Source organism: Cherax quadricarinatus, chromosome 56, assembly GCF_038502225.1.
Source record: "Cherax quadricarinatus isolate ZL_2023a chromosome 56, ASM3850222v1, whole genome shotgun sequence".
NCBI lineage: Eukaryota > Metazoa > Arthropoda > Malacostraca > Decapoda > Parastacidae > Cherax > Cherax quadricarinatus.
This window is the reverse complement of record NC_091347.1, coordinates 20,101,308-20,117,902: the sequence shown is the minus strand read 5'-3', so window position 1 is coordinate 20,117,902 and position 16,595 is coordinate 20,101,308. Positions and strand designations below refer to the sequence as shown.

Here is a 16,595-nt window from a genome sequence, read left to right as displayed (position 1 = left end):
AAGAACTATAAAATGTACCTTCAGGAACTTGAATAATACAGAATGAATTCAGCAATAGGAATTCTGGTATTTGTGTGTGTGTGTAATATAATTTATTTTGGAGTACTGCTAAGGAAATGTGACATATGCAGTATTTTTACTTTCAGTAGGTGTCAGTGCTATACTCTTGCTGAATAACCTAGAGAGGAACTGGAGGATAGGTTCATTAAATGAAACTTTTACAGTGGAGCCTTGGTTTTCGCACACCCCAGTTATCGGATGATTTGGTTTTAGAACCATGTTTTGTGTGAAATTTTGCTCTGGATATCAAACCTTGATCCAGAAATCATGCGTATCAGAAGCATCCGCCTGGGCCGCTCATACATTTGTGGCTCACTCTTGGGCACATTAAATGTCTTATTTTACGTTAATATAGACATTTGCATTAATACATCTATGATATTTTCTTCAAAATTAAATAAGGAACACGTTACATAGCATAGTATAAATGTGTAATGTTTATATGCCATCAAAGGGTGGTAGTCGGTGGAGGGAAAATATTGTTTTCTCTTTTTCTCTGGTCAAGCATTAAAGAAAACTGTATGAATGTGCATCTAGCTTTTTTTATAATTCTCAGCATGAATTATTCATTAATTCTCCCTTTGCTTATGATGGCATCTAAAGGTAGTTGTTAGGAATGATTAAACTCGGTGAACTAGGTATGTTGATGGTAATAATATGGCTCTGGGCCGCATTATATATTGTGTAGCTATGTAGGTAGGTGTATGTATGTAGGCCAGGCTACCTACCGGCTTCCTACCTCTACTGGCTACCTACATCTACTGGCTACTTAGTAAGTAAGGCTTTTGGCATGTACACTCAACCACTGTATTTCTTTTGTATAACCATGTATCATGTCCAAATAATAATAAATAAATAAATAAATAAATAGCAGCATGTATAGAGAACCTAGGATAACCCAAAAAAGTCAATGATTTCCTACAAAAAAGTACTACTCACCTCTTGCCTACATTAAATATTTTCAAGTAAGTAATGAATGTGGAAGAGTTGGTGGATGACCACAGGGAAGAGCTAACCACTGAAGAACTGCAATATTATAGTTAATCTTTAAAAAATTTATTTTATGAAGGGGTTCAGGGAAACCGGCAGCCGGACTTGAGTCCTGGAGATGGGAAGTACAGTGCCTGCACTCTGAAGGAGGGGTGTTAATGTTGCAGTTTAAAAACTGTAGTGTAAAGCACCCTTCTGGCAAGACAGTGATGGAGTGAATGATGGTGAAAGTTTTTCTTTTTCGGGCCACCCTGCCTTGGTGGGAATCGGCCGGTGTGATAAAAAAAAAAAAAAAAATGTTTGGGTATCTGGAATGGATTAATTGTATTTACATTATTTCTTATGGGAAATATTGATTCAGTTTTTGCACGTTTCAGTTTTCGAATGACCTTCTGGAATGGATTAAGTTCGAAAACTGGGGTTCCACTGTAGTATATTAAGCAAATTGCAGTTTTTCATAGATGCCTGTATTATAATTTGAGATGAGGACAGATGATGATATTCCTTATCTTATATATATTATTTGTTCATAATGAAATTAAAAAAAATGTGTACTCTGCAGAGATGAATCCATTGTTTAATAGAGGAATATTGGTGTTGATGCCTCTTTAGTTAGTGCATAACATTATAAAAAAAAATCAATATCAAGAACAGTCAGATACAATCAGTGCTCTCTAAATCCAAATAATTGACATTTCAGGTGTTGTTGAGTTCTTAACAAAAGGCAGTGTTTCTATGGACCATGAAGACTTCAAGGGCTTTGGGTACAAAACCTGCCTGCAGAAGATAGCAATGACCAAGAGCAATAATTCCTTGGTTAATTCAAGTGCTAATATCTACACCCACTCCTTTCGACTTGCTGCAGCGTATGACTTCTCTATTATGGCGTATACCAATTATACGTAAGTTTCATACGTTGTGTATCTGTTGAACAGGTAAGCTCCCTGCATAGGAAGAAGTTAGCCTATGGTAGTGGCTAATTGTGTAGTGAACATTCTAATTTAGTCTGATTGCATTCTATTATTCCCTTCTCATGACTGAAGATAACTGCATAAAATAAACTGAGTCCATTACCTTTTCTCCAAATCAGTGCAGTCTGAATGTCTGGTACGACACACAGTTCATGGTTAGTATGAGAGAAAACAGCATTGAAGGTTGGCTTTCACCATAAGAAGGGTGAACACTGATAGCAATAGTACTCTTTCCATCCTTAATTGTAGTTCTCCTATGGATAACAATAGTACTTTTATGGTCCTTTTTTTTTTTATATTTATGCAGTGGTACCTTGACTTTAGAGTTTAATCCATTCCGTGACCTAGCTCGTAACTCGATTTGCTCATATATCAAATCAATTTTCCTCATTGAGATTAATTGAAATGCCATTAATCCATTCCAGCGGAATTCCTGCTCTTGGGAGGCAGGAGAAAATACTTCAATATAACACTAATATCAACTCTGCGGCTTATTTATCTATCACAATTGATCTAACGTGAAATAATAAACAATATAAATAACATAGAAACATGATATATACTCTAGAATGAATAAAATGTCATTGTGACGAGTGGTGGCGGCCACTCCCGCTCTGACCATATTTTCCCATTCTTTTTTTTTATTATCACACTGGCCGATTCCCACCAAGGCAGGGTGGCCCGAAAAAGAAAAACTTTCACCATCATTCTTCTCCTTATGAAAATGGAGTGTTTGCAAGGCTAACTGCACTAGATCACTAGTTTCACGATGAAAACACTGAAACAGTGTATTTATAAATAAGATATTGTATAAAAACATAATAGAGAATGTAAAGAAATAAACTGGTTTTATAAAGTGTACGTATTTACCTTGGAGAACAGATGCTGGCAGAGGTGGAGGGTGGAAAAGATAGGCCGTTTGCTACACTCTTAATGCTTTACTTTATCGCTTGGCTGGTGCTATAGCCTTTATCAATGACTCCTGCTTTAATATCATACATATTGTAGAAGTACTACGTTGGTACTGCCTGGCCAAGTCCACAACCAGCACACCTTGCTTGTGTTTATCTATGATTTCATTTTTTAATTCATTGGACATCATCATCATTTTCTTCTTAGCACTGTCCTTTGCACTTACTTTCTTAGGACCATGGTTAGAAAAAAGAAATTTGGCAAAATAACTGCACAAAATGCTAGCACAACACGAGAAATGGTTCCACAGCGAGGTAAACATGTGCACTGCTGAAGGGATGCTGTGGAGTTCGCTCTGCCAGCTAGTGGCGCCTTTCTGAGGTTCATAACTCAGAGCAGAAAGTTGACCAAGCGACAGCTCGTAATTCAAAAAACTCATATGTTGGGGCACACGTAAGTGGAGGTTCCACTGTAGTTTAACTAATATGGAATATCGCCTGCACTCTTTAACTTGCATTTTCTCATAAATGATAAGTGGTTCCTTCTATTTATTTTGGAAGTATTTTCCATTTCCTGATGTGTGATCCCTGTTAGTAAAAGAAAATGCACATAAGCCTAAATGGATGATTAACTCTTGTGCAAAAAAACTTGCACTATGCAGTAAAGAAAAATTTTAAAGAGTAAACATGAAAATGAGGAGGAATATAGTATCTGAAGAACTTCATTTCATAGAAAAATGTTTTTCATCCTTGTTAAGGTTATATAGTATAGCTATCGACCATACAAGCAAAAACATTAATGAAAGGCTGTACCCTAGAGTGGGTATCCAGTTTATTATTTTTAACACCGGCCATTTCCCAATGTAGAGTAACCCTCCTCGCCCCCTGAAAAAGTTACCTGAAGGACTTTTTCAGGGGTCAGTGCCCCTGCACCCCAGTCCCAGACCAGGATCAAGGCCTGATCAACCAGGCTGTTACTGATTGTTGCATGCAGTTCAGTGTGCCAACCACTGCCCAGCTGGTCAGGCATTGATTTGAGGAACTTGTCCAGTTCCCTCTTGAAAAGTGCCAGAGGTTTATTAGTAATTCCCTGTATGTATGGAGAGGGCATTAAAGAGTTGGGGATGTCTTGATACTCTGTTCCCTTAGTGCATTTGTTGCACCCCTGCTTTTTAGTGGAGCTGTTTTGCACCATCTGCTAAGTCTCTTGTTAGACAGTGAGACTTCATTGTTTAGGTTTGTCTTGCCAAAAGTATACAGAAATCAGTGATTCTCCATACTGCAACATCCACAGCTCTACTTCATTGTGCAGGCACTGTTCTTTCCTTCCTTGAAGCCTCGTCTAGTTAACCGATTCTCAATCCCTTTGTAAATGTTACCTTGTTAGTGCAAGAGCATCATTTGAAGCCATAAAAAAAAAAAACTTCTCCATTCACTCTGATTTAACATGCTCACACAAGCATGTTGAAGGTTCATGCCCTTAGTACTTGAAACCTTTCTTCCATCATTCCTAAAACCCTTCCCAGGATGACCGTCCACTCTTTCACCCCAGATTTATACACCCTCTTGGTCATCCTATTCTGCTCTATCCTTTAAATACCCAAATAACTACCACCCTTACTAGGCTTCATAATTACATACATCCTACCTTTTGGTAACCCCCCCCACTCAGTCGTCTGATTCCTCTGCTCTGAATTTTATGCATAAAACAAAAATTTTGCCAATACCCATATTTAGTTTTAGACCAGTGCCACCACAGTTAGCTGATACCCACTACTACTGACACCTAAATTTAGGCTGATGTCAGTACTATCAAAATTAGCTCAACTGTTTAAAACCCATGCCTCACACCCCTGTAAAAGTATTGGTACCACTCTTTTGCATTTCCTTTTTTGTGTACCTAGATAAACTTCATATGGATGTCTTAGACACCACCTGTATTTTTTTTTTCCCATGTCCATGGTGGTTCACCTAGTCTTTCACAGACCCATCTGTCGACATGTTCTCTCTCGAGTACCTGAATAAATTTACTTCTATACTCCTTTCCTTCAATCTCGTATCCAATTTTTCATTACCTATACTCTTCTATATTCACTGTTTTCTCCTTTCACACATTCTTCCAAATTCCTTCCCCAATCTGCAGCTTTTCTTCATCATCTCCCAAAAGAACTGTGACTCAGTTTCACATTTAACCATTTTTACTTTAAAGGACAAGAGCTTTTCTCTGTTTCTTGCATTATTCATGGAGTTTGGATTTTTGGAGTCTGTATATACAATCTAGATTTATCATAAATTTTAGAGGATTTTTAATAGTTAATAAAAAATTTATTTGTGATTTTCAGGTACGACTTCAAAGGAATTATAGACTACATCTTCCACAGTGCTGATACTATGTCGTCATTAGGTGTTTTAGGCCCTATTGACCCTGACTGGTTCAGAGCGAACAAGATTATGGGTTGTCCTCACCCTCATATCCCATCAGGTAAGAAGTCATGATTGTGCATGATTCAAAACATGCCAACTTAGTGATCTTGTGCAAAAGAATTTATTGCTGCCCCCACTAGAAAGTGTTTTAAAAACACAAAAATAGCATGATGGATGGAACAAAAGATTATTTAAGAATATATGTCCAGTACTTTACAATTTTTCCTTACCACTTACAACATAAAACATTGTACTATAGAATTTTAAGACAGGAAGGAAATGGGCTGTATAGACACTCATGCACATGCATGTATACATGTGTGCATGCGAGAGATGCAGGAGGGCCCCGCTTTATGGCAATACAAACATTTCAAATTATGACCAAAATTCGTTCATATGGCTCCCTCCCTGACTCACTCTTAGTGTTCGTGTGCCAATCTGTTTGGTTACATCCTCCGTGAGCTCCAAGTCTTTTGATTACGTATGGAAACTTTCCAAAATTTCAAGTGTTTTAAAGTTAGTGTATTTTATATCTTTCTTTCAACACACCAGCCGTATCCCACCGAGGTGGGGTGGCCCAAAAGGAAAAACAAAAGTTTCTCCTTTCATATTTAGTAATATATACAGGAGAAGGGGTTACTAGCCCCTTGCTCCTTGTATTTTATATATACTCTGATAATTATACTTGTGTACCTGTACTTAAACTGTGCTGGTGTGCAGGTACACATTAAAATCACTAAGTGTCTCGCTAGTGTTGAAGATGCCATAATAATACTAAGTAGTAATCACTCTTGGGCACTTTAAATGTTGTATATTACTTGAATATACACATTTTCATTAATCCATCTTTTTTTTTTTTTTTTCAAAATTATAAAAGAAAAACTTTGTACAGTAGGGCCCCGCTTCTCGGCGTTCCGCTAATACGGCACTCAAATTATGACCAAAACTTTTTATACGGCAAGTTATCTTTCAAATTCTGCGTGCGCCACCTGGTTTGTTTACTTTCTCCATGAGCACATCTCTACTATGTAATAATAATCACTCTTGGGCACATTAAATGTCTAATTTTACGTCAATATAGACATTTTCATTAACCCATCTATAATATTTTCTTCAAAATTATATAAGAAACTCGTTACATAGCATATAACATTGTTTATATACTATGGAGGTGTGGTAGCCGGGCGAGGGAAAACATTACGTCACTCCCCTTAATACATGACGCTTTTGTTTACAATTCTCAGCATGAATTATTCATTACTTCTCCCTTTATGATGGCATCCGAAGTGTTGGTAAACGAATACATTGCTAAGTGAAGAGGGGGTGTAATTGCTCTGGGGGCACTTTAAATGTCGTATATTTCGTGTAGGTGTGGTAGCCAGGCAAGCTACTACACCTGACTTTCTACAATAAATACTCACCTCCCACTCTACATTAAGGCTACATATATTTTAAGGTAAGTAACCAGTGTACTGTATATGCATTTTGTCACTGGACTGGGGTGCTTTAAATGTTGTATATTATGTGTAGTTGTGGTAGCCGGGCAAGCTACCACACTCGACTTACAATGAATACTACTCTCCTCTCACTCGACATTAAGACTACAAATATTTGAAGGTAAGTAATGAGTATACTGTATGTGTATTTTAATTTTTTATTGCTTTTTAATCCTTAAACTGTCCAAACGTAGATCTAAAGTTTTCACCGCTAGTGCTCCAAACGTAGATTTAATTTTTTTTTGCATTTGAAAGCATGCAAAATAAAACAGATCTGCGTTCAGAGCACTAGCAGTGCAAACGTGGATCTACGTTTGGACAGTTTAAGGGTTAATGCCTAGTTCTATTGTTAACTTAATATATGATAGTGTATGTGTATATAGAGTGCACACTTGCATGCACTCACTCTTACCCACCCACTCACTCTTTCACACAATACTATATATTATATCACTTTAATTCGGTAGATAATTTGTTTAATACTGTTTATAATGTAGATATGAGGGCTCTGGAGGTAGGAGACCTGCAGTATCTCCCTCTATTGCCTTAAGGTGATTTCTCTATCTTGTCAGTTATGTAGCATACTTGAAGCAACACACATTTTTAATGTCAGTGTTCTATTCATATGGTGTTTTTGTTTCAGATCATTTTTCTCTACTAGTACAACTTGAGATGCGACCCGTATCTATGGCCAATAACCACCCAAATGGCCTCCTCCACAGGTAGCCTGTGGCAAGCAATTCCTCCAAACTACACATCTTGGGGGCACAGGCCACTCATCAGTGGTCTTTGAAGCTTTATTACCAGATGCACACCAAGTCCGTACCAGAAGTTTACAACAGGGATACCTGTGATTCCATGAAGATTTTCACATCCTCTGATGGAAATTTGCCCAGATTCATTTTTGGCTATAAATTGTGATGGAAAAATGAACATTGGGCTTCACCTCAGGATCTTCATCTTGAGGGACATGAAAACCAGAAACTGTGTAGGTCCCTTCATAATATGTTGTGCTCCATGCAGCAGTTCCCCTATCACCTGCCAGACCAATGAGGCCTTGTTCATGTGTTTTAAGGAGCACACACTACAAGAGCATTTTCTGTGGCACTGGGACATTTTCATTTTTTTAATGAGCCTAGATAATAGTCATTTTATGGGTGTCACTGTACAAAAAGCATTAAGGTATGAGGTTTTATGCATGAATGGATATAGTAAAACAGATCTTAAAGTAAGTGGGGCTGGAACTTGTACAAAAATAGAGCTGATATTTAGGTCTGATAAAAGAAAAAATCTGTGCCCCTTAACTCGCCTTTGGCTTCCAGGCTTGTTTGTGTCGCCTGCAGGACGATCACAAGAGCTTTAGCCACCCCGATCTCATTCGTGTGTTTTAATGGGCCCAGCTTCCCTACCTCCTAACCTTCCACTTATCCCCAATACCTTTGGCTTGCTTTTCCTGCTCACCATCATTTTCTAAAGTTGATCATTATTTTGCCACATTATTAGACTTTCCAGTGTATGTTTTTGGGGCTGGGACCATTCTCATTTTTCATATCTGTATCTTGCCTCACTGCCATAATCAATACCACTGCAACCTGCATTATACATCACCCACCTGCATCATATACCACCAGCCACCTGCATCATTCACTACCACCTCCACTTTGTCATACCTAGCATAAGCCACCCACAGCCTCTTCACCACTGTACAGTTGGCTGTTTTCATCGCTCACGTTTTTTTTTCTTTGCAACTGCACTTTCTTCCTCCCACAGATCAAAACTTAATAATATACATCCCATAGTAATTACACATCATAAAAAAAACTAGTTACTCGACTTGCATTGACATTCAACATAAAGTTTCCAGCATTGTCTTTTTTCAGCCCGCTTACTCTTCATCTGGTAGTTATATTAAGAAAATATCCAGCCCATGCCTCTTGTGCCACTTTTCCTTCCACAGGGCTGTTCCTCATTCCTTAAACATCTGAAACACTCACTGTGAACATTGGACATACAGCATTCTTTGCTGCTTTGCTGTTCTGTTATATTTCATCTTTTGTGTGTACCTGGGGATTAGTTGAATGCTTCAAGAATGTGTCAGCAGGTGTGCTACAAATTGCTCTGATCATTTGTGCTTAGAAGTGTCATTCAATGTCAGCCATGAGTGGCCCTTCAGTTCTTTCTTAGATTAGGTTAGATTATTTATAAAACAGCAAAAATACAGTTTACTCCTTTATTTATGACATGTTATATAAAGTACCAATTGACATATCTATTGATAGATATAATAGTTTACATAATTATCTGCAATTATGAAAGGGAGTATGATTGTTTTGCTTTCAATGAAAGACAAGAGAAGAATCTATAATAGGGCAACTTATGGCTTTTTATTTTTTAATAATCCTTTCCATGAAATGTGAATGGATCTTCAACATTTTATAATATAGTAATTGCATGTTTTAGCCCACTTTTCTGACACTTACAAGCACCAAAGATTGAGATTTTCCTGTACAATACTGGACCAGTCCTTTTCCAAATTTATCAGCTTGGATGCATTTGGCTGCTTTTGTTCAACTGACTGATATTTGATACATTTTTTTTCAATTTAATATTCAGCATTGAGTTACAGCTCCACCCTTTTTTTTTTTTTTTTGTTGTGTACACATTACGGTTTGTCATTTGTTCCCTGTGGCATTCCCTCTGTGATCAATACTTTTTGGTAAAGATGCCAGTAATTTTTGAACTTAAAACATTGGAGAGGCACTCTAATAAATTTTAACTTGCAAATTATATAACAAATTTAATCAGATTTCTTGCTATACATTGTTAATTATACTGAAGTTTGTAAATATGCTTATCATACAATTGATACCATAAACAGGAAAAATAAATGTCATTAAGGTTTGTCTTTAGAATGTGTTCCTAAAATGAGAATATACTATCAGTTAATTACCCTTTAACCTGGATTACATGATCTTCAGGTACATGTCAGATGTTTTAGTTCAGCTTCACAAGTTTATATCTTTGGAATGTGTAGGATATATTATAATTAAGGTCAGTAATAACACTGAAGCTATCAGCGGTATGTACTAAAGTGTATTTACATCTTCATTACTTTTGAAATTTATGCAAGTGGTTGTACCAGAGTCTGGCTTGTGTTTGAGGAAGAAAGATATGTACATTTTCCATACAACATAGGTGATGGATACACTTTTCCTCACTATTGACACAATACCAACAACCACTACTGGCTACTCCCTACAGAAAATTTAAATTACCCATTGGAAGTTGTTCTGGGAGCAAGGGAAGGGTATGGCTTGTATATTTAATTTCTAAATTGTATGAAGACTGGCTTTTATGGTACTTTGTCCTTATATTGTAGCTGCGGATGCATTTTAACAGGGTGCATTTTCTAGTTTTCCTGGGTAGTAGTGTGTAGCCAGTATTGTAGCTGTGCATCATTGTCCAGTGCCAGCAGGCGTTGTGATCACCTGGTGATACTCTTTAAATTTGGAGATTTGAAAGAAAAGTTTCTCTACAACTGTTTGCTTTTAGTAAAAAGAGGGGCTATGCTTAGCTTATTCTCATTTGTGGTAATTTTCCTGTTTCATTAAACAAATTATTTTTTATATAAAGACTGGTGTAATTAATCTAGACAGAGCTATATGAAGGTTACGGATTGTTTGTAACTGTTGAGAGGCTTCTTGAAGCACCTAGTCAGCGGATCTTTGGGTATACTCTGGTGACAGTTTGCAACTATTCTAAAATAACACAGGCTACAAATGACTGCCATCAAAATTGTCAACCTTTTGTTAAAGATTTTCTAATGTTAGGTCTCAAGTAAAGTTTTATATACACAGGACCTCTTATAGAGGCATATGAACAAATGTTTGACTGCTTTATATTTGTAGCCTACAACCTTCTTTGTTGTTTTTGTAAGGCATAATGTGTAGTGAGAATGTTTGTAACTGGTTTTGGATTAGATGTGTCCTGTCCTTCATAACACTGGAGGCTAGTCTGCTCCAGTGAGTCCGCTTGTGCCGACTTGGTACATGACCGCCCAACCGTAACAGTCCCACCTACCCTGGCAGCCCATACCACATTTTCATCTGATTTAAATTTATTTTTTTACAGATCATGGGTTCTCTCACTCATATGTTACATATCATTTTTTGTAGATTGAGGATGGTTTTTCAGTGACCTCAATTTTTTCTATGAAGCTTGCAATATTAAATCCAGTCATTACAAAATTTTCAGAGGTCATTAAACCAACCTGTCTTAGATTAGACATTCTCTTGCACAAACCTCAATATATTAGTCCAAGTTAGTATAGTACAGTCCTTATTGTGTATATATATATATATATATATGTGATTTTTTTCAGTATCTTAGTATTCACTTATACTCTAATCCTTTAGAAAGATCATGATTTATCTTCACTAAAGATATTTTCTAAACACTAAGTTTAAAATGTCGGTGTAGTTTGGGCTAAATACCTGCATTATAGTTAAGGCTGTGGTAACACTCTCTGTAAAGGTTTATTTTTCTGGTGGTTCCATGGCCAGTCCGAGCCAGCCCTCAACCATGACCTCACTCAAGTCTCTTGCAGGGCTATCATTCCTAACTAGGAAAGTTTTACTGTAACTTGTTTTACTTACTCCTTGTTCAAAAATCCCACTTACTGGGTAACTGCATAAGTGATAGTGTAGATTAGTTGTAGTATTCATATTTTATTTGAGTTTTATTCTAGAAATCTTTAGGCACTAAAGTGTCCTAAATCAGAGGGCAGCTAGAGCCAAGTTTGAGGGCAGGCTGGAACAGGAACAAATTTTGTAGGTATTTCAGCACTAGGGTTAAGTGGTCTGTCCCTTTAAGTTTGGGCTAGTGTTGGTGGCGGTCCTCAGCAGTACAAAGTGTCTCTGTGCCCCGTGCAATGGTCATTATCATTATTACTCTTGACGTCAGTTCACCACCCAGTCCTCACCCGACCACGCGGTAGCACACACGTCTAGACATTTAGTGAGGTTAGGATTCAGTAATAAAATATTGCAGATTAAGAGGTTTTCATTTACCTTGTATAAAATTTTTTTAATCCTTGATTTCTTGACTGCAACCGCTGGCAGTGATGTTGGTCCGAGTTGGACCCCAAGAAATTTTCTATCGAATCCTATTGCTGTATAACCCTTGTGGTTTAGTGCTTCTTTTGATTATAATAATCAAATCCTATCAGTGCTGTACATCCCTTTGTGGATTTAATGTTTAGATTGCAATATCAAATCCCATTTGGGATTATGGCCATCTTTTCACCACTGTCATGTTTAGAAGACTATTCCCTCTCTCACATATCAGACATTAATAATTTGCTTGGATGCCACATGGAGAAATGGCTGGCACTACTAATGGACTGATAGTTCATCATATCTATCTTGGTAGATTGTCCTGTCTGTCCATCTCGAGGAATTGGGAATTGGATCTGTGCTTCGGTGCCTTGAATTGAGCCTGAATGCCTTCCATCCCCTCACCCTGTGCACTGTATAATCCTATGGGTTTAGTGCTCCCCCAACCAACTGATTTACTGCACAAACTCTGATGCCTATAGCACTCCTTAGCCCTTTCTACCTCAATTTCTTGCTACCCTCTACCCCTGCACTATCCACTGCACTCCATGACCTAATAATCATCCCTCTTTTGCTATCCAATACCCTTGCATCCCTCCCTGCCCGGCAGCGCTGTATGACCCTTGTAGGTTTAGCGCTTTTTCTTTTTATTATAGCACTCCTCCCATGATTATAATTTATATAATTGTCCTGTTTATCAGTGGGCATGCTGGATTTGCTTCCAATGTGTATGCTGCCCCAACATACTCAAACTGCTCAACTGACAGCAACTGATTTACTGCACAAACTCTGATGATGCCTCTAGCACTTCTCACAGCCTATTCTACCTCAATCTTTTGCTACCCCTGCAGTCCATGCCCTAATCATCACTCTCCCTCTTGCTACCCGATACCCTCACATCCTTCCCTGCCCTGCAGCGCTGTATAGCCCTTGTGGTTTAGCGCTTCTTTTTGATTATAATAAAAATCTATCAAAGTCCCCATTTGGTGCACATGCCTACTGCATGAGCTTTAAATTTTACTCTTGCATTCTCCTACCCTTTGGTATCCCTTCTCTTTTCAGGTTTTCTATTATTTATAATACTTTAATATTTTTTTTTTCAAGGGAGGTTTCTTGATACTGGTGAGGGGCTCTTAATCTAGGGAATTGGATCTGTGCTCCAGTTCCCTGAACTGAGCCTCAATACCTCCCCCCCCCCCCACATGCACTGTATAATCCTAAGGGTTTAGTGCTCCCCCATGATATAATAAATCAAGGGAACAGTTTAGTGCTTGGTTTTGATTATACATGTAGTAATTTTCATGGGATGTATTTTGATATTGGCAAGAGGAATCTTCAGCCAAGGAACTAGACTTATTCTCCCTTTCTTAGATGATACCTGAATACCTCCCATTTGTCACCCCTCAAGGAAGGTTCCTTGATGTTGGTGAGGGGCTCTTGATTTAGGGAATTGGATCTGTGCTCCAGTTCCCTGAATGCCTTCCACATCCTCCCCCCCCCCCTAGGCGCTGTATAATCCTCCAGGTTTAGCGCTTCCCCCTTGATTATAATAATAATCCCATTTGTCAGGGTCTAAGACACCTATAAGCTTAGCAGTAGCCCTCGTCTGCTACCAATTAAAATACCTTAATACATTCATGGGGAAATGCTAAATCTGTAAGGGGTTATACAGCACCTGGGAAGCAGCACTTTGACCCTTGTGTGTTTTAGTTTTGACTGTAATAAAGCACTTAGGTAGGATTCTGATACAATTAGGTTTATGAGGAGGGTTGGGTTAATTCCTTGTATTGAAAGGCCCTTGAAGGGTTTTAATCCATAAACACTTGCTTACCCCTACCACAACATTACTAGAAAGTAATGTTCATAGAAGTGGAATATGCCTCATGGGAGGAGGATTATAATCAAAACCAAGAGCTAAACCTAGTAGGATCATACAGCACAAGGCAGAAGGTGTTGCTGGATCAGTAGCAAAGTTGGGAAGAATAACTAGAGGTAGAGATAGAAAGGGATGTGAGGAGTGCTAAAGGAAGTATTATCAAAGTTCATGTAATAAATAGGTTGTTGTCAAAAAGTTGAGAGGGAATCTTGAGTCAAAGGTGGGGCCGTCATGAAGGAGGGTGTTAGAGCAACGACGACGTTGAGGTAAATTCTGTGTACTTGTTGATAGGACAATCCAATAGAATATGGCAGACTGAAATTGGAACCTGACAGTTCTGAGTGGAACAGGGTGCCTCTCCATGAGATACCCTTAAGACGGGAAGGCATAGTTTCCCAGCCTCAGCATCGATGGCGTGAAGACCAGAAACCTAAACTTGGTTAGAAATTACAGCAAAATAGTCTGAGAATGGAATACCTCTATATGAAACCGGGAGGTCATGTACCATCAACTGCACATCAGAGTCCGCCTGCTCATTGCCCTGAATATCACGATGAGGGACCCAGCAGAAAACTATTTCTTTGTTTTTGCTAGAAATGCGGCACAATCAAAGTTATATACAAAGAACTAGGGGATGAGGTGAATCAAATTTTTTAATAGCTTGCAAAGCACTAAAGGAGTCTGAGACTACTATAAACTGTATGCAATGAGAATTGCATACGGTTCAGCTGTAAAAATGGTAGCAGAGTATAATAAATGACCATGCACAACGCTGTCTGAGAACACTGCTGCAAACCTGACACTGTCAGAGGCTTTAGAACATAAACGTATTCCCTGATGGATGATATCAAGTTTAGAAAAAGTTGCGGGAGAAACCGCAGAACATATTTGGTCACTATAGTCTAGTTTCGATAAAATTTGGGCTGAATACAGTCAAAAGAGAGTTCTGTGATCTGCCCCCGTGAAAGATGAGCGAGGGTTTTAAGGAGATTTAGACAAATATTACAAGTTGCTTTCAGGGAGGTAATGTGAGGTTTCGAGGACAGTCGGCGATCAAACAGAAGGCCGAGAAATCTGACTGTATCATGTTCAGGTACAATGGAGCATCAGAGACAATAGAACGTCTGGTGAAAGTAATTTGGTGCTTTTTAGCAACAAAATTTAAACCCATGAGTAATGGCCCAATGGGAAACACAGTTGACAGCTCATCAGCAGAGGACAAAGAAGGTTCCTTACTAAAAACAGTTTGATGCAAGTGTAGGTCCCAATTCGTCCGTTCAAATTGCCAACATGGGCTACGAGAAAGGGTGAGAATACAAATGGGAAATAAGGAGGATCGGATAATGATCACTGTCATGTACATCTGGGAGCACAGACCAGGTAAAGTCGAGTGCAGTTGATGAGGAGAAATCTGAGAAAGATTGAGTGCGAGGGTCAAAATGGGTGGGAGTACCTGTATTTAAAACATGGAAGAGAAGTGAGAAGAGCCTCCAACTGATCACCATGAGAGTCACAGTGAGACATCCCCAGAAAAAAATGATGAGTATTAAAATCACCTATAACAGAAGAGGAGGTGGTGGTGGTAAGGAAAAAACCAGAAAAGCAACATCTGGAATAGATAATGCTCAAGGAGAAAGAAACAGGGAGCACACTATATACCATTTAACTTGATGCAGGCTGCAGTGTAATGCAGCAAAGTATGAACAAAGATCTGATGGTGTGGTACACTGGTGTGTACAAGATGTGCACTTTCACTGAAAGTTCCATTGGGAAAATGATCCGATGAATGCAATAAAATATAACCTGAGATGGGACGGATAACAGCAGAACGTAATTTAGGTTCTTGTAAACAGACACAAACAGGAAAGCTGGGTGAGCAACACCTGAAGCTAATCCCGATTACTTCTGAGGCCTCGAATATTCCACTGAAAATAAGTCATGATTTGCAAAGAGAAGTATTACTGGTAACATGAAACAGTAGGGTGTCTACAGACTAGGAGGATTAGTAAAGTCCACACGTGGAGGTAGTGGAAAACGAGTAAGCAGTGAAGGATTGGAACACTGCAAAGAAAGGAGTTGTGTAGATGGTTTAGAAAAGTGAGGAGGAGGAGGAGTGATGGGAGGTGGATCAGTGTCCATCATTGGCTTTACATATCTCCTCAATACCCTGCCTTTCATGCCAGTAAACTGGCAAGACTCACGAAATCGTAATGACACGATTGCAAACAAACCATACCCCGGCTGGGATTGAACCCGCGGTCAGAGAGTCTCAAAACTCCAGCCCGTCATGTTAGCCACTAGACCAGCTAGCCACAATAAGATTCATCCAACTAGGTATATTTCTACACCATAGAAAGGTTAGCACAGGCACCACTGTGACCACAAATGCAAGTTTTTACAGACGAATCTCCAGCTAGCGTTGCCATGACGAACTCTAGCTCAAGTCCCTTCACTGCCGTCAACATGACTCACGAAATCATAATGACACGATTGCAAACAAACCATACCCCGGCTGGGATTGAACCCGCGGTCAGAGAGTCTCAAAACTCCAGCCTGTCGCGTTAGCCACTAGACCAGCTAGCCACAATAAGATTCGTCCAACTAGGTATATTTCTACACCATAGAAAGGTTAGCACAGGCACCACTGTGACCACAAATGCAAGTTTTTACAGACGAATCTCCAGCATTTGTGGTCACAGTGGTGCCTGTGCTAACCTTTCTATGGTGTAGAAATATACCTAGTTGGATGAATC

The 16,595-nt window shown here is 38.7% G+C and overlaps 1 protein-coding gene across 4 annotated transcripts in view; it reads left to right on the top strand.

Annotated features, from left to right (window-relative positions):
• LOC128700739 (CCR4-NOT transcription complex subunit 6-like) overlaps positions 1–11,906 on the top strand; it is a 348,534-nt gene extending 336,628 nt beyond the window's left edge. For all 4 annotated transcript variants that reach the window (XM_053794124.2, XM_053794126.2, XM_053794123.2 and 1 more), the window contains 3 exons: positions 1,751–1,952; positions 5,275–5,414; positions 7,496–11,906. In XM_053794124.2, the coding sequence (XP_053650099.1) occupies positions 1,751–1,952; positions 5,275–5,414; positions 7,496–7,578 (425 nt within the window). In that variant the 3' untranslated portion in view covers positions 7,579–11,906. The remainder of the gene's footprint in view (positions 1–1,750; positions 1,953–5,274; positions 5,415–7,495) is intronic.
• The last annotated feature ends 4,689 nt before the right edge of the window (positions 11,907–16,595 follow it).